The 19,177-nt window shown below is 57.7% G+C and overlaps 1 protein-coding gene across 1 annotated transcript in view; it reads left to right on the top strand.

The window, feature by feature from the left end:
* Nucleotides 1-9,496: 9,496 nt before the first annotated feature.
* Nucleotides 9,497-19,177, top strand: part of MINDY3 (MINDY lysine 48 deubiquitinase 3) — a 64,670-nt gene continuing 54,989 nt past the window's right edge. Inside the window, exon 1 of the mRNA XM_068146380.1 lies at nucleotides 9,497-9,664. Coding sequence (XP_068002481.1) covers nucleotides 9,568-9,664 — 97 coding nt within the window. The 5' untranslated portion in view covers nucleotides 9,497-9,567. The remainder of the gene's footprint in view (nucleotides 9,665-19,177) is intronic.

The raw sequence follows: 19,177 nt of genomic DNA, 5'->3' as shown, positions 1-19,177 counted from the left end.
TTGATACTTTGGCCTCGTTTGTGCCTCTAATTTCACAACACGAACTGTGTCTCCAGACCGAGACTTCTGATGTCTCCGGACCTTGACACCTTCTTAATTTGAGGGGCCCAGAACTGGACACAATAGCAACCGTGGGACACCACCCAGGAGCCACCTGGAAAGCCCCATTGGCAGGGGACCAGCCTGTGCCTCACCGACTCATGGATTTCTTGCCAGGTTTGAAAACTATTCCTAATGTAGCATTGATATTACAGCCTCAAGTACAATAAACTGTTCTTTACTGACAGAATGCCTAGAAAGTTCCCCTAGGGCCAGGAATTTGCACTCCCAGTTGGCAGTTACTAGTTACCACTGGCAAATACCTGACAGAGGTGAGGAGAAAGTTCTTCACTGAGAGAGTCGTTGGCCATTGGAATGTGCTGCCCGGGGAGGTGATGGAGTTCCCATCCCTGGAGGTGTTCAAGAGGGGATTGGATGTGGCACTTGGTGCCATGGTCTAGCCATGAGGTCTGTGGTGACAGGTTGGACTGGATGACCTTTGAGGTCTCTTCCAACCTTGGTGATACTATGATACCATGACAGATGCCCAGGAGCAGGTCTGCAGCCTCCACAGGTGATGCAGCATCAGACAGCAGCAGGGCCAGGTGACCTTCCCAACTGAGGCCTCTTGTGATGGGTTTGAGACAGCCCCCTCCCCACCACAGGCAGAAATAACCACTCAGACAAATGGATTGCAAAAGTGATGGGGAGTTTAAATGGGAAGCAGTGAGTGTTTATAGAAAACCAGAAGCACAGTGACAAAGAAAGATCCCAAAACACACCCAGGAACATCCCATCCCCACCTGAGGGTACACCCAAGACCCCCAGGACTCCTTCTTCCCCTCTCTCCCCCACTCCACTGCTAGGCTAGTCTCAGCTGGCCAGATCTGAGACTGCCCAGAAGACATCTCCACCAGTTACCAGGAGATGGAGGAGGAAGAAAGAGGAAGTGCCAGACCCTGCACTGGATCTTATAGTGGTAGGAAATACCTAGCTCCCTGTGTCCACCCACTGGGCTGGACCTCTGGACACAGGAAGCACCTCAGGTAGCAGAGGGCACCCAGCCCTAACTGCACCACCTCTTCAGAGACATTGATTTAGAATAAACCATTTATTTAGAATAAACCAAACCAGGTTGGAAGAGACCTTCAAGATCATCGAGTCCAACCCATCAACCAATCCAACACCACCTAATCAACTAACCCATGGCACCAAGCACCCCATCAAGTCTCCTCCTGAACACCTCCAGTGATGGTGACTCCACCACCTCCCTGGGCAGCCCATTCCAATGGGCAATCACTCTCTCTGTGTAGAACTTCCTCCTAACCTCCAACCTAAACCTCCCCTGGTACAGCCTGAGACTGTGTCCTCCTGTTCTGGTGCTGGGTGCCTGGGAGAAGAGATCAACCCCCACCTGGCTACAACCTCCCTTCAGGGAGTAGGAGAGAGCAAGAAGGTCTCCCCTGAGCCTCCTCTTCTCCAGGCTAAGCAACCCCAGCTCCCTCAGCCTCTCCTCACAGGGCTGTGCTCCAGACCCCTCCCCAGCTTTGTTGCCCTTCTCTGGACACCTTCCAGCAAGTCAACCTCCTTCCTAACCTGAGGGTCCCAGAACTGGACACAGGACTCAAGGTGTGGCCTAACCAGTGCAGTGTACAGGGGCAGAATGACCTCCCTGCTCCTGCTGGCCACACTCTTCCTGATGCAGGCCAGGATGCCATTGGCCCTCCTCACTGCCTGGGCACACTGCTGGCTCATGTTCAGACATAGCCTGACCGTAGCTGTGAGGAGCTGGTGTCCCTCAGGAGGCCAGGCTGACAGAGCCCAGCAGCACCCACACAGTCTGGTAGCACACCAGCTCACAGCCCTGGGGCTCCAGGGCCGGGTACAGACCGGCCCCACCGGCCCGCTCAGCAGTACCCACACCTCACCCTAACCGCTCCTCCGGAGCTGGGCAGAGCAAGCAGCATTGATTACTGGAATTGTTCGACCAACCAAGCCAGGAAAAGCATTTCCAAAGACAAGAGAAAGCCAACTCTCTGTGAATGAATCAACTTTATTGAATGTGTCTGGCTCAAGTGTACAACAATCTGTTGTTGGATCACTGTCTGGCAGCAGTGCAGACCAGCAAGCCCCCAAACTCTCAGTTAATCCCAACACTCCCATCAGCAGGCTTTGATCCTTACAAACACTACTGAAAGCCCAGGCCAGCAAAGCACCCTGCAGAGGCAATGATCAGCAGTCCACTGAGAAAGAACATAAAATAGAAATAGAGAGACCACAGCTGCAATCCTGTGCCCAGCTCTGGGCTCCCCAGCTCCAGAGGGACAGAGACCTGCTGGGGAGAGTCCAAGGGAGAGCCAGGAGGATGCTTAGGGGCCTTGAGCATCTCCCCTGTGAGGAGAGACTGAGAGCCCTGGGGCTGTTTAGTCTGGAGAAGAGAAGGCTGAGAGGGATCGTTGGAATGTGCTGCCCAGGGAGGTGGTGGAGTCCCCATCCCTGGAGGTGTTCCAGAGGGGATTGGATGTGGCACTTGGTGCCATGGTCTAGTCATGAGGTCTGCGGTGACAGGTTGGACTTGGTCTCTTCCAACCTTGGTGATACTGTGATCTGATCAATGTCTATCAGTAGCTGAGGGCTGGGGGTCAGGTGGAGGGGGCCAAGCTCTTGTGGGTGGTGCACAGCAATAAGCCAAGGAACAAAGGAGACAAACTGGAACAGAGGTTTCAGCTCAACATGAGGAGAAACTTCTTTGGTGTGTGGCTGCTGGAGGCCTGGAGCAGGCTGCCCAGAGAGGTTGTGGAGTCTCCTGCTCTGGAGACTTTCCAACCCCACCTGGCTGCCTTCCTGTGCAGACTGCCCTGGGTGCCCCTGCTGTGGCAGGGGGCTTGGACTGGATGATCTCTGGAGGTCCCTTCCAGGCTCTAACATTCCATGAGTCCATGAAAATAAAAGTAATCACTGTTATCATCACCATCATTATTAGAATTCCCTTCTAGGGATATTATTAGTAATAATAATACATTCTGTATTAATTACTCTTTCAGAGGGGGGAAGCAAACCTGCCTGTTAAGTCACCCCAGCAACCACAGGGTGGCAGTCCAACACCAAAACAAAACAGGGAGGGAAAGAGCATTTTAGAGGCAGTATTTGCAGAACTCCTTCAGATCTGCTCAGGCTGCAGCCAAGCAAGGCTGCAGAGCAGTGATTTTTAGTCTTCATTCTCATAGCTCTAAACATCTTGAGGCAAAGAGAAGTCTGATGGTTCATTTTACTTTGCAGCACAGCTCAGACCTCCCAGAGCCCTCAGAAATCAGCTTTGAACACCACTGCTTCATGGTGTGAGGACAGACTTTGTCCCTGCTGTTGTGTGCTGAGTTGCACGTTGTGTTCAGACTCCAACCCACACAGCTTCTGAGCTACAAGATGTATGGCAACACCTGGCAGGAACAACAGCAGGTACCAGGACAGGTTAGAGGCTGCCCTGCTGGAGAGCAGCTCCACGGAGAAAGGCCTTGGAGTGCTGCTGGGCAGCAAGTTCTGCATGGGACAGCAATGTGCCCTGGGGGCCAAGAGAGCCAATGGCATCCTGGGCTGCAGCAAGAGAAGTGTGGCCAGCAGGGCTGGGGAGGTTCTGCTGCCCCTCTGCTGTGCCCTGCTGAGACCACAGCTGCAATCCTGTGTCCAGTGCTGGGCTCCCCAGCTCCAGAGAGACAGATACCTGCTGGAGAGAGTCCAAGGGAGAGCCAGGAGGATGCTTAGGGGGCTTGAGCATCTCCTCTGTGAGGAGAGACTGAGAGCCCTGGGGCTGTTCAGTCTGGAGAGGAGAAGGCTGAGAGGGATTCGATCAATGTCTATCAATAGCTGAGGGCTGGGGGTCAGGTGAAGGGGCCAGGCTCTGTTTGGTGGTGCACAGCAATAGGACAAGGACCAACAGGTATAAGCTGGAACCCAGGAGGTTCCACTAAGGGAAACCTCTTTGGTGTGAGGGTGCTGGAGGCCTGGAGCAGGCTGCCCTGAGAGGTTGTGGAGTCTCCTTCTCTGGAGCCTTTCCAGCCCCACCTGGATGTGTTCCTGTGTGCCCTGCCCTGGGTGGTGCTGCTCTGGCAGGGGGCTTGGACTCCATGACCACTGGAGGTCCCTTCCAACCCACACTGTGGTTCTGTGATATATTAGATGTGGCTGAGCTCCTGGCATCTCCCTTAGGGAACAAAACCACCAACATGAGACTGGTGAGCCTTTTCTAAGACTAAGCCATTTCCCCACAACACAGCACTGGCCTCAGGCCTCCCTGGCCCTGCTACTACACCAAAGGGCAGCTGCCTGTCATTCTAAGTCAGGTTGGAAACACATTCAGTTTGCTGTTGTGCCTTCAGAGGAGCAGTGGTTGCTGGCCCTTCTGGACATCCATAGCCTCTTTCTTCCCCCCAGTGAGGCAGTGGAAAGCTGCACTACTTCAGATCACAGGAAACTGCAGCAGCTTTGGGGGCTCTCAACTCCCAAGGTTGTGAGGAAGGCCTCAGTGTGAGTGTGGGTTTGCACCACTGCAATCACAGGGCTCTCATTCTGATTAACCTCTAGATGCTGTGGGAGGAGACAAGGGCCCTGCAGTGCACATGGGAAGAGGCTGGGGAGGGCAGTGTGTGCTGCTCCTCCCGTGGGCAAAGGCAAACCCGGTGGTGGGGTTGTCCTGGCACAAGGGGCTGAGTGTCCTTGGTGGGTAGTGAGCAGGTTGAGCAGCCTGGGCTGTGCCTCGAGGGGGAGCACTGGGAGGAAAATAACCTGGGGTGTGAGTTGTGTGCTGGTATGCAGACGAGAAGCCAGAGCAGAGTGCAGGGGAGGAGCTTCTCCAGCCTTCTGGTGCCTCCGGGGTAGCCATCCAGCTCCTCTCCCACAGCTGTAGGCTCAGCATCCTCCTTCCACAGCACCTTCTGGGCTGCACTGACTGCACCCTGAGCACTCATCACAAGTTTGCTTCCTCACACCAAGCCCAGCAGGATGAAGAGATGGGCTGATGAGCTGGAGGAGGGGATTGAGTCCATCATCAGTAAACTCCAGATGACACCAAGCTGGGGGCAGGAGTTGATCTGGTAGAGGGCAGAAGGGCTCTGCAGAGGGACCTGGACAGGCAGAACAGATGGGCAGAGGCCAACAGGATGGCATTCAACAAGTGCCAGGTGCTGCACTTTGGTCACAACAACCCCAGGCAGAGCTACAGGCTGGGGGCAGAGTGGCTGAGAGCAGCCAGGCAGAAAGGGACCTGGGGGTGCTGGGTGACAGCAGCTGAACATGAGCCAGCAGTGTGCCCAGGCAGCCAAGAAGGCCAATGGCATCCTGGCCTGCATCAGGAAGAGTGTGGCCAGCAGGAGCAGGGAGCTCATTGTGCCCTGTGCTCAGCACTGCTGAGGCCACAGCTTGAGTCCTGTGTCCAGTTCTGGGCTCCTCAGCTTGGGAAAGATGTTGAGCTGCTGGAAGGTGTCCAGAGAAGGGCAACAAAGCTGGGGAGGGGTCTGGAGCACAGCCCTGTGAGGAGAGGCTGAGGGAGCTGGGGGTGCTTAGCCTGGAGAAGAGGAGGCTCAGGGGAGACCTCATTGCCCTCTCCAACTCCCTGGGGGTTGGTCCCTTCTCCCAGGCAGCCAGCACCAGAACAAGAGGACACAGTCTCAAGCTGTGCCAGGGGAGGCTTAGGCTGGAGGTGAGGAGAAAGTTCTTCACAGAAAGAGTTGCTAGCCATTGGGATGTGCTGCCCAGGGATGTGGTGGAGTCCCCATCCCTGGAGGTGTTCAAGAGAGGCTTGGATGTGGCACTTGGAGCCATGGTTGAGTTGTCAGGAGGTGTTGGGTGACAGGTTGGACTTGATGATCTCTGAGGTCTTTTCCAACCTTGTTGATTCTATGATTCTATCCTACGACTTGTATTTCTTTCCTCCTCCTCAGAAAGCATTGCTGTCCCTGCACAGCCTGGACTTTGCTGCCCTACCTGAGTCATGCTGTACTGCTTTGCTACTGAGACTTCTCTCAAATCCTTCAGCTACATACTTAGGTACTTCCCTGCTGCTCAGGGGACACTGACAGCTTCAACTCTCTTACACCTAGTGTGCTGGATTGAAAATTCCACACCCCCACACACATACTAACTTTGCCAGAGCAGTTCAGTGGGAAGCAAATGGGAGCTGTATTGACAAGCAGAACTACACTCTGCAAGGGAGTGCAATAAGGATGTACAAATGTCCAGGAGTTACAGTCTTTACAAGTATTGACAATTAGCAAACAGCACAAGATGACCCCAGGTCAAAGACCAGGGGAAGCTCCTAGTCTGACCCCCTTACTCCCCTGGACAAAAGAAGGGACAAGAGAAAGGAGCAGAGGTATGTTAGAACTTAGAATTAGAACTTAGAGTTAACCAGGCTGGAAAAGATCTCAGAGGTCACCAAGTCCAACCTATCACCCAGCACCATCTGATCAGCTAAACCATGGCACCAAGTGCCTCATCCAGGCTCTTCCTAAACACCTCCAGGGATGGGGACTCCACCACCTCCCTGGGCAGCACATTCCAATGAGCAATCTCTCAGACTGTCTGAGAAGAACTTCTTCCCAACCTCCAGCCTAAACCTCCCCTGGCACAGCTTGAGACTGTGTCCTCTTGTTCTGGTGATGGATGCCTGGGAGAAGAGACCAACCCCCACCTGGCTACAACCTCCTTTCAGGTAGTTGGAGAGAGTGATAAGGTGTCCCCTGAGCCTCCTCTTCTCCAGGCTAAGCAACCCCAGCTCCCTCAGCCTCTCCTCACAGGGCTGTGCTCCAGACCCCTCCCCAGCTTTGTTGCCCTTCTCTGGACACCTTCCAGCAAGTCAACCTCCTTCCTAAACTGAGGAGCCCAGAACTGGGCACAGGACTCAAGGTGTGGCCTAACCAGTGCAGTGTACAGGGGCAGAATGACCTCCCTGCTCCTGCTGGCCACACTCTTCCTGATGCAGGCCAGGATGCCCTTGGCCCTCTTGGCTGCCTGGGCACACTGCAGGCTCATGTTCAGCCTACCATCAACCACTACCCCCAGGTCCCTCTCTGCCTGCCTGCTCTCAGCCACTCTGACCCCAGCCTGTAGCACTGCCTGGGGTTGCTGTGGCCAATGTGCAGCACCTGGCACTTGGATGTGTTCAATCTCCTGCCCTTGGACTCTGCCCATCTGTTAAGACAAAAAGAATGCAGCCAGGGTCAAGCAGAGGGCAGTTAGTCTCTCCCCCAGAGCAAGAATTGTATTGGTGCAAGCACTTGGAGTTCCTTATCTCTCCCATGGGATTGTTTAGCCTTCTCTCCATTTTCCTTCTCACACCCAACTGAGGCTGAGTTACATTTTACTACTTTTCTGCTCAAGATCTGTGACAAAAATGTAAAGGCATAGCCTAAAACTGCCACACCTGGCCAGCAAGAGATGCTAACCACAAGGAAATCTGTATTTCAGGGCACAATTGATTCAAAACACACAAAAGCTAACAAAAAGGTGGCTGCTACTATGGGATGGGACAGAAGAGGGTTTTATTGGTGTGCCTTTAATTGGCACTAAATTCCCTCCACTGGTTTGTTCCTTCTGCTAAAAACCAATGTGTCCATTGCCAGTTCCAGTGATGCAGATCCAGACCCCACTGCTGATCAACACTGCCTGCTCAGCAGTGATTCACAACAGGCTCAACTGGGCAAGGATCTGAAAAGTCAACCTCACCATCTCCTGATTGGTTTCATACAGTGGGCTGGGCTGGAAGGGACCTCTAGAGCTCATCCAGTCCAAGCCCTCTGCACTCAGCAGGGACATCCTCCACTAGCTCAGGTTGCCCAGAGCCCTGTCCAGTCTCACCTTGCTGCAGACAGTGGGATCAGGACAGCCTCAGCAGATGGCACCAAGCTGAGTGGTGCATCTGATGTGCCAGAGACAGGAGATGTCATCCAGAGGGACCTGGACAGGCTGGAGGTGAGCTGAGGTGAGATTCATGAGGTACAACAAGGTCAACGAGGTCCTGCCCCTGGGTGGGGACAATCCTCCTTATCAGTGCAGGCTGGGGGGGATGAGATTGAGAGCAGCCCTGCAGAGAAGGCCTTGGGGGTGCTGGTGGGGGAGAAGCTGGAGAGGAGCCAGCAATGGGCACTGGCAGCACAGAAGGCCAAGGGCAGCCTGGGCTGCATCCAAAGCAGTGTGGCCAGAGCTGGAGAGAGAGGATCCTGCCCCTCTGCTCTGCTCTGGGGAGACCTCACCTGCAGGGCTGGGGCCAGCTGTGGAGGTCTCAACACAGGAAAGACCTGGACCTGCTGGAGAGGGTCCAGAGGAGGTCACAAAGAGGATCAGAGGGTTGGAGCACTGCTGCTATGGGGACAGGCTGGGAGAGCTGGAGCTGTTCAGCCTGAAGAGAAGGCTCCAGGGGGACGTAATAGTGACCTTCCAGTACCTGACATCCATCCAACAAAGTAGCCCTACATAGCTGAAGAGCATCATATGGCTATCTTTAAATGACTGTACTCATACCATGGGATCAAAGAGCTGTAAGGGCTGAAAGGACCTCTGGAGAGCTGCTAAAGCAGGTTCACCTAACCCAGGTTGCCCAGGACTGCAATGTCCAGGTGGGTTTGGAAACTCCAGAGAAGGAGACTCCACAAACTCTCTGGGCTGCCTGGCCTGGTGCTCCATACTGGTCGTGCATAGGTGCTGCCAGGGAAGAGACACTTCTAAAGCAGTAACGTTTCAGGCACACCTCCAAGCTCTGTACTTTGCCTCTAGGTCAGGTTAGCACTCCCACAAGCCACTGCAGCAAATACATAAAGGAAGCTCTCGAGTATTTGTCTGATGACAGCCTCCTGAGCTCGCCTGATGTATGCAGCACACCTGCAAGCCCAGCAGTCTTTACCTGCGGTGTCACACAGCGCCTCAGGCGCACAGCCTGCAGGGCCTCTCCCTCCTCACCACCACCGCTCCCTTCCCTCGGCTTCCACAGAGCTCTCCGAGGCAGCCCGTGCTCAGAACTCGAACCCAAGGCCCAGAGGGCGAGAGGCGCCAAGGGCAGCTGCCGGCTGAAGGCTGCGGCCTCTGCCGTGGGCGGAGGGACAAGGCGGGCTCCCGGCTGCGTTCACCGACAGGCCCAGCCAGCTGCCAGCCGCCCGCCCAAGCCCGCACGCACCGATGAGGCCAGCGGCGGTGCCCTGCGCGGCGCGTCCTGCGGCCTCGGCGCCATGCGGCCTGCCGCTAGGGCAGGGGAGCAGGGCAGGGGAGCGGGCTGGGCTGGGCTGGGCTGGGCTGCCTTCCCGCCGGGCCCCCGCGGCCGCCGCCCTGCTTCCGGCGCTGGCCGGGCCGCGGGGCCTGCTGGGAAAGCGGAAGCGGCGTCCCGGGCACGCGCAGCTCCGCGCGGCGCCGGCGAGGCCCCGCCCCCCGCGCGCGCGCTCCGCCCGGCCCCGCCCCTGCGCAGGGGCCGCGGCTGCCTGGGCCGCCGCCGCCTCCGCCGCCGGGAACGCCTCGCCCGCCCGCTCCCAGGGCCGCCGCCGCCCCGTCATGTCCGAGGCGGGCCAGGAGCTGGTCCACCTGGTGTGGGGCAAGAAGGCCGGGCCCCGCGGGCTGGCCGACACCATCTTCTGCCGTTGGGCGCAAGGTACCTGGCGCGCGCCGCCGCCCCGCTCCCCCGTTCCCCGCCCGGCCCTTCCCCAGCCTCCGCGCCTGCCCGGCCTGCTCCCTCGGGGGGGGCTTTCCTCGGCCCGCCCCGCCCCGCCGTCCTGGGCCCACCTGCCCGGACACACCCCCGCGCCTGCCGCCTGCCCCCGGGGCTGCGCGTCGCCGTGGGTCGGTGCCGGTGTGCCTGGCGGCGGGCGGCGCCGGCTGGGGCGGTCGTTGTTGGCGTTGCCGTTGCCGTGCCGCCGCGGGAGAAATGATGCAGCAGTTTCACCTGCCCGGCAGCCGTTTCTGCAGCGCGCTGGTCTCTAGCCGCAGAGAGCAGAGGAGCTGCGGGGAGGAGCAGCGCAGGAAACGTCTGGCTGGCACGGGGCAGCCTCTGCCCGGCTGCTGCACGGACGGTGCCAGGGTCGGCAGGGCCGGTGGCAGGGTCAGCACTGCCGGTGCCAGGGTCGGCAGGGCCGGTGCCAGGGTCGGCAGGGCCGGTGCCAGGGTCGGCACGGCCGGTGGCAGGGTCAGCACTGCCGGTGCCAGGGTCGGCACTGCCGATGGCAGGGTCGGCAGGGCCGGTGCCAGGGTCGGCACTGCCGATGGCAGGGTCGGCAGGGCCGGTGGCAGGGTCGGCAGGGTCGGTGGCAGGGTCAGCACAGCTGCCGGTGGCAGGGTCAGCACAGCTGCCGGTGGCAGGGTCAGCACAGCTGCCGGTGGCAGGGTCAGCACGGCCCGTGGCAGGGTCAGCACAGCTGCCTGTGGCAGGGTCAGCACGGCCCGTGGCAGGGTCAGCACAGCTGCCTGTGGCAGGGTCAGCACGGCCGGTGGCAGGGTCAGCACAGCTGCCTGTGGCAGGGTCAGCACGGCCCGTGGCAGGGTCAGCACAGCTGCCTGTGGCAGGGTCAGCACGGCCCGTGGCAGGGTCAGCATAGCTGCCGGTGGCAGGGTCAGCACGGCCCGTGGCAGGGTCAGCACAGCTGCCTGTGGCAGGGTCAGCACGGCCCGTGGCAGGGTCAGCACAGCTGCCTGTGGCAGGGTCAGCACGGCCCGTGGCAGGGTCAGCACAGCTGCCTGTGGCAGGGTCAGCACGGCCCGTGGCAGGGTCAGCATAGCTGCCGGTGGCAGGGTCAGCACGGCCCGTGGCAGGGTCAGCACAGCTGCCTGTGGCAGGGTCAGCACGGCCCGTGGCAGGGTCAGCACAGCTGCCGGTGGCAGGGTCAGCACAGCTGCCTGTGGCAGGGTCAGCACAGCTGCCTGTGGCAGGGTCAGCACAGCTGCCTGTGGCAGGGTCAGCACGGCCCGTGGCAGGGTCAGCACAGCTGCCGGTGGCAGGGTCAGCACAGCTGCCGGTGGCAGGGTCAGCACAGCTGCCTGTCGCGTTGGTTTCGTTGTGGGGGTTCTCCTGCGGACAGGGTGGGGGTGGCGCAGAGCTGGCACACGTGGGGCCGGGCTCGGGGCGGCTGTGTGGCCGCAGCAGCGCAGGTGTGCTGCCCTGAGCGCCTGGCGAGAGCCGAAGCCACAACCACCACCACCTCGGGCTGCTCCTGAGGTGTGCTTTCCACATTTACATTATGGAACCGGGATGTAGTTTCTTCCTGGTGGAGACTTTCTGGCACCCTGTCTGCACTGCAGTTGCAAGGTGTAGTACAGAGATGAACAAGCTGTGCAAGAGATCAGTTTGTGTGTCTCTGCTGGTGGAAGGAAGTGAAGAATAACCTTCTCTGGAAGTGAAGAATAACCTTCTCTGTAACTAACTGTCACGCAGGGCCAGGCTGGAAGGGCCCCCAGGGCTCACCTGCTCCAGCCTATCCAGGTGGTGCTGCAGTTGCAGGGAGCTGCCCCAGCCCCCTGGCAAGCTGAGTCTTACACTGCCCAGGGTAGGGGACTGCACTGCTGCCCTGGGGAGATGATTCCAGTCCCTGACTGTGCTCATGGGGAACCATTTCCTCCTGCAGTCCAAAGGGAATCTCCCCAGCAGTCCCTTGTCCCCACCAGCCCTTGTCTGCTCCAGGGCACTCCTTGTACCAGGGGAGTCTCCATGCTCCTGGCAGCCACCCTTTATGTCCTGTATCCATGGCAATAAGGTCTCCCTTCAGCCTGCTCTGCTGAAGGCTGAACAACCTCAGCCTTTCCTCCCAGGGCAGGGCTGCCAGGCCTCTGATCATTCTCCTGGCCTTTTCTGGACACTCTCCAGCCTGTGTCCTTTTGATATGGGCTTTGAAGAATTCTGCTAAAGGTTCTAAAGACCACAATCAAAACAGCTCTAATCCCTGGAGAAAGATAATCAATGAGAGTGGGGGAAAAAATATTCAATGCCCTCAGGTCTCAGGGTAAAGTTGTCCTTTGCTCTCTGGGCTTTTCAGCATGAGTTGTATAGTTTCAGTAGATCCATGTGTGATATTGAAAGCCAAAGGCATCCTGGCCTGGGTCAGAAGCAGGGTGGGCAGCAGGGCCAGGGAGGGGATCATCCCCCTGTGCTCAGCACTGGGGAGGCCACAGCTGGAGTGCTGTGTTCAGCTCTGGGCCCTCCCTGCAGGAAGGACACTGAGGGGCTGGAGCCTGTGCAGAGCAGGGCAGGCAGGCTGGAGAAGGGCCTGGAGCCCCTGGGCTAGAGGAGGGGCTGAGGGAGCTGGGGGTGTTGAGGCTGGAGAAGAGGAGGCTGAGGGAGACCTCCTTGCTCTCTGCAGCTCCCTGCAGGGAGGTTGCAGTGAGGAGGGGACAGCCTCTGCTCCTTGGTGTCAAGGGCCAGGAGCAGAGGCAATGGTTGCAAGCTGCCCCAGGGGAGGTTCAGGCTGGATGCTAGGAAATCTTTCTTGCCTGGAAGGGTTCTGAGGCCTTGGAATGTTGTGGCCAGGGCAGTGCTGGAGTCCCCATCCCTGGAGGTGTTGAAGCAGTGTGTGGAGCTGGTGCTTAGGGCCATGGTTTGGTGTTGAGCCTGCAGTGCTGGGTGGAGGTTGGACTGGCTGAGCCTGGCGGTCTCTCCCAGCCTGATGTGTTCTGTGATGTGGGAGCTGCACAGCTTCTCACCTCTCCCAGGACATGAGGTGCATTACCAGACTGTCATCTCTTTTTTTTCCCCCTGGGTTAATCTGTGTTCAGATAATTCAGTGAGCAATATTTGGAGGGAAAAATGCCAAGCTGCCTCTGAGTTCAAGAACTGAGGCAGGCTTGGCAAAGCCATTCCCCCAGCAAATCAGTTAATGCTCTTGAAGCACCATTCCTTGCCAAAATGTGCCTGTGGGGCTGGGTGCAGTGCTGGTGTGTGCAAAGTCACATAAAGAAGCTGATGCTAAAAAGGTAAATCATAGTATCACAGAATCAGTCAGGGTTGGAAGGGACCACAAGGATCATCTAGTTCCAACCCCCTGCCATGGGCAGGGACACCCCACACTAGATCAGCCTGGCCACAGCCTCATCCAGCCTGGCCTTAAACACCTCCAGGGACAGGGCCCCAACCACCTCCCTGGACAACCCATTCCAGGGCTTCACCACTCTCATGGGGAAGAACTTCCTCCTCCCCTCCAGCCTCAATCTCCCCACCTCCAGCTTCATTCCATTCCCCCTAGTCCTATCACCACCTGAGATCCTGAGCAGTCCCTCCCCAGCCTTCCTGTAGCCCTCTTCAGATGCTGGAAGGCCACAATGAGGTCACCTGGGAGCCTTCTCTTCTCCAGACTGAACAGCCCCAACTCCTTCAGTCTGTTCTCACAGGAGAGGTGCTCCAGCCCTCTGCTCATCTCAGTCTCACAGTATCACTAAGGTTGGAAAGGACCTCGAGGATCATCGAGTCCAAGCTGTCACCACAGACCTCATGACCAGACCATGGCACCAAGTGCCACATCCAATCCCCTCTTGAACACCTCCAGGGATGGGGACTCCACCACCTCCCTGGGCAGCACATTCCAATGGCTAACAGCTCTCTCTGGGAAGAACTTCCTCCTCACCTCGAGTCTAAACCTCCCCTGGCACAGCTTGAGACTGTGTCCTCTTGTTCTGGTGCTGCTTGCCTGGGAGAAGAGACCAACCCCCACCTGGCTACAACCTCCCTTCAGGTAGTTGTAGAGAGCAAGAAGGTCTCCCCTGAGCCTCCTCTTCTCCAGGCTAAGCAACCCCAGCTCCCTCAGCCTCTCCTCACAGGGCTGTGCTCCAGACCTCTCCCCAGCCTTGTTGCCCTTCTCTGGACACCTTCAAGTCTCTCAATGTCCTTCCTAAAGTGAGGAACCCAGAACTGGACACAGGACTCAAGGTGTGGCCTGAGCAGTGCTGAGCACAGGGCACAATGACCTCCCTGCTCCTGCTGGCCACACTGTTCCTGATGCAGGCCAGGATGCCATTGGCCCTCTTGGCCCCCTGGGCACACTGCTGGCTCATGTTCAGGCAGCTGTCAATCAGCACCCCCATGTCCCTCTCTGTTTGGCAGCTCTCAGCCACTCTGCCCCCAGCCTGTAGCTCTGCCTGGGGTTGCTGTGGCCAAAGTGCAGCCCCTGGCACTTGGACTTGTTGAATGCCATCCTGTTGGACTCTGCCCATCTGTCCAGCCTGGCAAGGTCCCTCTGCAGAGCCCTTCAGCCCTCTAACTGACCAACATCTGCTCCCAGCTTGGTGTCAGCTGCAAACTTGCTGATGATGGACTCAATCCCTCATCGAGATCATCAATGAAGATGTTAAAGAGCACAGGGCCCAGCACTGCTCCCTGGGGCACACCACTGGTGCCTGGCTGCCAGCTGGCTGTGGCACCATTCACCACCACTCTCTGGGCTCAGCCTCCAGCCAGTTCCTAACCCAGCTCAGAGAGCTGCTGTCCCAGTCAGGGGCTGACAGCTTGGCCAGCAGTTTGCTGTGGGGGATGGTGTCAAAGGCCTTGCTGCAGTCCAGGCAGACCACATCCACAGCCTGCCCCACATCCACCAGGCAGTCACCTGGGCATGGAAGGAGATCAGGTTGGTCAGGCAGGATCTGCCCTTCCTAAATCCATGCTGGCTGGACCTGAGCCCTTGGCCATCCTTCAGGTGCAGTTATTGCCCCCAGGATAATCTGCTCCATCACTTTCCCTGGCACTGAGGTCAGGCTGCCAGGCCTGGAGTTCCCAGGTTCCTCCATCCGACCCTTCTTGTGGATGGGGACCACATTGGCCAGTTTCAGTCACCTGGGACCTCACCTGTGAGCCAGGATTGGAGGAGAATGATGGAGAGCACTTGGCAGCTCATCTGCCAGCTCCCTCAGCACCCTGGGATGGATCCCATCCAGTCCCATGGACTTGTGAGTGTCCAAGGGGCTCAGCAGGTCCCCAACTAATTCCTCATGGATTAGGCCCTCCTGGCCCTATGACTTCTTCAAGAGGCAATGTGAGATTGCCAGCATTGACCTCTCCAAGGCAGTTTGTCTGGGAGCTGTCCCTGGGCTGTCTTGTCAAGCCCCACATCTGTTATCAGAGGGGAGATTGATGCAAAGGGCCTCCTGTGTGCTTGGTGTCTCCTGGCCAGGGGCTATTAATTCCTCTGTGTGTATAGGGGAAGTCTGTAACTGTGCAGTGTAGCCAGGCTGTTCCCCTCTCCACAGCCTCTTGTCAGTTTTGTGCAGCACAGGCTCCTGGCAATAAGCTACTGTGTGATTTGGAGGTGTGGTGCTGGGAATCCAGAGTCAGGCTGATGTTCTGTATGAGCAGCAGACCTCCCCCCAGCTTCCTGTGCTGCTGCAGAGGTGCTGCAGCAGTGCCTGCTGTGAAGCAGCATTCTCAGCACTTCTTCAGCAAGAATGTTTCCAAAACCCCAATGGAGAAAGCAAGCTTTGGTATTTCCAGGGAATTGGAGGCTGAAAGGAGACCTTTGATCCAAATCCCATCTACAGGAAGCATCCAGAAACTCTTTGGTGTTGGGAGGCTTGAGAGCAGGGCCAGCACTGCTGCTTATTTCAGCTCCTTCTGATCTCCCAAACCCTTTGCAAGCTGAGAACCATCATGTACACTGGGGGAGAGACAGGGAGGGAGGGTGCTGAGCATTGGAAGACTGGAAGGAGGCAGTCTCCTGGTGAAGACAGCAGTGTTCCAGGAGTCCTCCTCATGCACCAAGCTCCTTACCCACCATGGCTGCTGGGCCAGAACTGCAGTCAGCTCTGCAGGAAGCTCTCAGAGCCAAGCCTGCTCAGCTGGGTGTGCAGTGTGGAGCTGGGCACAGTGCTGAGCCTGCTCAGCTGGGTGTGCAGTGTGGAGCTGGGCACAGTGCTGAGGGCTGAGCCTGCTCAGCTGGGTGTGCAGTGTGGGGCTGGGCACAGTGCTGAGGGCTGAGCCTGCTCAGCTGGGTGTGCAGTGTGGAGCTGGGCACAGTGCTGAGCCTGCTCAGCTGGGTGTGCAGTGTGGAGCTGGGCACAGGGCTGAGCCTGCTCAGCTGGGTGTGCAGTGTGGAGCTGGGCACAGTGCTGAGGGCTGAGCCTGCTCAGCTGGGTGTGCAGTGTGGAGCTGGGCACAGTGCTGAGCCTGCTCAGCTGGGTGTGCAGTGTGGAGCTGGGCACAGTGCTGAGCCTGCTCAGCTGGGTGTGCAGTGTGGAGCTGGGCACAGTGCTGAGCCTGCTCAGCTGGGTGTGCAGTGTGGAGCTGGGCACAGTGCTGAGGGCTGAGCCTGCTCAGCTGGGTGTGCAGTGTGGAGCTGGGCACAGTGCTGAGGGCTGAGCCTGCTCAGCTGGGTGTGCAGTGTGGAGCTGGGCACAGTGCTGAGCCTGCTCAGCTGGGTGTGCAGTGTGGAGCTGGGCACAGTGCTGAGGGCTGAGCCTGCTCAGCTGGGTGTGCAGTGTGGAGCTGGGCACAGTGCTGAGCCTGCTCAGCTGGGTGTGCAGTGTGGAGCTGGGCACAGTGCTGAGGGCTGAGCCTGCTCAGCTGGGTGTGCAGTGTGGGGCTGGGCACAGTGCTGAGCCTGCTCAGCTGGGTGTGCAGTGTGGAGCTGGGCACAGTGCTGAGCCTGCTCAGCTGGGTGTGCAGTGTGGAGCTGGGCACAGTGCTGAGCCTGCTCAGCTGGGTGTGCAGTGTGGAGCTGGGCACAGTGCTGAGCCTGCTCAGCTGGGTGTGCAGTGTGGGGCTGGGCACAGTGCTGAGCCTGCTCAGCTGGGTGTGCAGTGTGGAGCTGGGCACAGTGCTGAGCCTGCTCAGCTGGGTGTGCAGTGTGGAGCTGGGCACAGTGCTGAGCCTGCTCAGCTGGGTGTGCAGTGTGGAGCTGGGCACAGTGCTGAGCCTGCTCAGCTGGGTGTGCAGTGTGGAGCTGGGCACAGTGCTGAGCCTGCTCAGCTGGGTGTGCTGTGTGGAGCTGGGCACAGTGCTGAGCCTGCTCAGCTGGGTGTGCAGTGTGGAGCTGGGCACAGTGCTGAGCCTGCTCAGCTGGGTGTGCAGTGTGGAGCTGGGCACAGTGCTGAGCCTGCTCAGCTGGGTGTGCAGTGTGGAGCTGGGCACAGTGCTGAGCCTGCTCAGCTGGGTGTGCAGTGTGGAGCTGGGCACAGTGCTGAGCCTGCTCACCTGTGTGTGCTGTGTAGTTGAGGCTGCACTTCATTGTTTCCTGGCACTGATTTAGGATATCTTGGAAGGAGGTAGCAGGAGCACATGCCAAGGAAGCACCCATGTCAGCACTCATGTCAGGAGTGATTTTCTTTAGGGATCTAAGGTACAATCTCCATCTATAGAGCTGCTGTTCAGACCAGCCCTAAGGCCTGCAGCCCCAGGTCTGCACTCTGTGGCTGGCTGACAGATGTGAGCACAGCATCCTTTCAGAATGGCCTAACCTGCTCTCCAGTGCTCTTTGGACAGAGCTATGGCACAGTCTTTCCAGAGCACCCCCTGACCCTCCAGAGCAGAGCACGCAGCTGTTAGTGCAACACTCTGTGTGTGTGTGTAATGTGCAGTGTGGAATGCTTTGTTGTGCCTGGATCCTCTTCCAGCTTCCAAGCTGAGAGCTGGATTCAAAACTTCCTTTTTCTTCCCTGTTCTTTCCAGATTGCCTTTTTGTTGTTGTTAAATGCATGCCTGGAGCTCACTTTCTGATCTGATGCATTTACACATCCCCAGATTGGCTTTTATTGGCCAAGTGCCAGGTGCTGCAAATTGGCCACAGCAACCCCAGGCAGTGCTACAGGCTGGGGTCAGAGTGGCTGAGAGCAGCCAGGCAGAGAGGGACCTGGGGGTGCTGATTGATGATAGGCTGAACATGAGCCTGCAGTGTGGCCAGGTGGTCAGGAGGGCCAAGGGCATCCTGGCCTGCATCAGGAAGAGTGTGGCCAGCAGGAGCAGGGAGGTCATTCTGCCCCTGTACACTGCACTGCTTAGGCCACACCTTGAGTCCTGTGTCCAGTTCTGGGACCCTCAGTTTAGGAAGGAGGTTGAGCTGCTGGAAGGTGTCCAGAGAAGGGTAAGAAAGCTGGGGAGGGGTCTGGAGCACAGCCCTGTGAGGAGAGGCTGAGGGAGCTGGGGCTGCTTAGCCTGGAGAAGAGGAGGCTCAGGGGAGACCTTCTTGCTGTCTCCAACTCCCTGAAGGGAGGTTGTAGCCAGGTGGGGGTTGGTCTCTTCTCCCAGTCAGCCAGCACCAGAACAAGAGGACACAGTCTCAGGCTGTGCCAGGGGAGGTTTAGGCTGGAGGTGAGGAGGAAGTTCTTCCCAGAGAGAGCTGTTAGCCATTGGAATGTGCTGCCCAGGGAGGTGGTGGAGTCACCATCACTGGAGGTGTTCAGGAGGAGACTTGATGGGGTGCTTGGTGCCATGGGTTAGTTGATTAGGTGGTGTTGGATGAAAGGTTGGACTCGATGATCTTGAAGGTCTCTTCCAAACTGGTCTATTCTATTCTATTCTATTCTATTCTATTCTATTCTGTTCTGTTCTGTTCTGTTCTGACAGTAGGTCTTCCCTGCTAATGCAAGCCACACTACAGCCTGGGGCAGCAGCAGCAGCAGCTCCAGAGGAGAGCAGGGCTGTGCTGCTGAGAGCAGCTGCCCAACAGCCTTCTCCAGGGAGGAACTCCCCTGCTGCATTGTCTGCTGGAAGCTTCTGTCCTCCCTGGGAGTGCTGTGTTGGTTTTGGGGGGGTGATACTCTCTTTTCAGACAAAATAACCACATCTTGCTGCTTCAGCCTGTCCAAGTCCTTTCTGTGCTGTGTAAATGGTAGGTTGTGCACAGGTTTGATATACACAGCTCAACAGTGGAATGGTTCCTCCCCAGGGTGTGGTGTTCCTGAGCTCATGAATTCATTTTGAAGGAGGCAAAGCCTTTTATGGGGCTTGCTGAGTGGAATGTTAGGCTTTGAGGCAGAAGAACACTTGTTTTGAGGGAGTCTCTGTGCCATTACCTGTCAGGCACAACTTCATAGGAGACTAGAACATGCCATTCACTGAAGAGTCACAGAATAGTTTGGGTTGGAAGGGTCCTTAAAGATCATTCCGTTCCAATTGCCCTGCCAGGGGCTGGGGCACCTCCTTCTAGACCAGACTGGTCCTTGAGTTAGGGCAGGACTAATTCTCTTCTCAGTTCAGGCCTGG

The sequence above is a fragment of the Melanerpes formicivorus genome, unplaced genomic scaffold (genome assembly GCF_026170545.1).
Source record: "Melanerpes formicivorus ecotype bairdi unplaced genomic scaffold, bMelFor1.0.p_v2 SCAF_13, whole genome shotgun sequence".
Taxonomy (NCBI): Eukaryota; Metazoa; Chordata; class Aves; order Piciformes; family Picidae; genus Melanerpes; species Melanerpes formicivorus.
The sequence above is the reverse complement of the archived record's forward strand: the minus strand, read 5'-3'. Positions and strand labels throughout refer to the sequence as shown.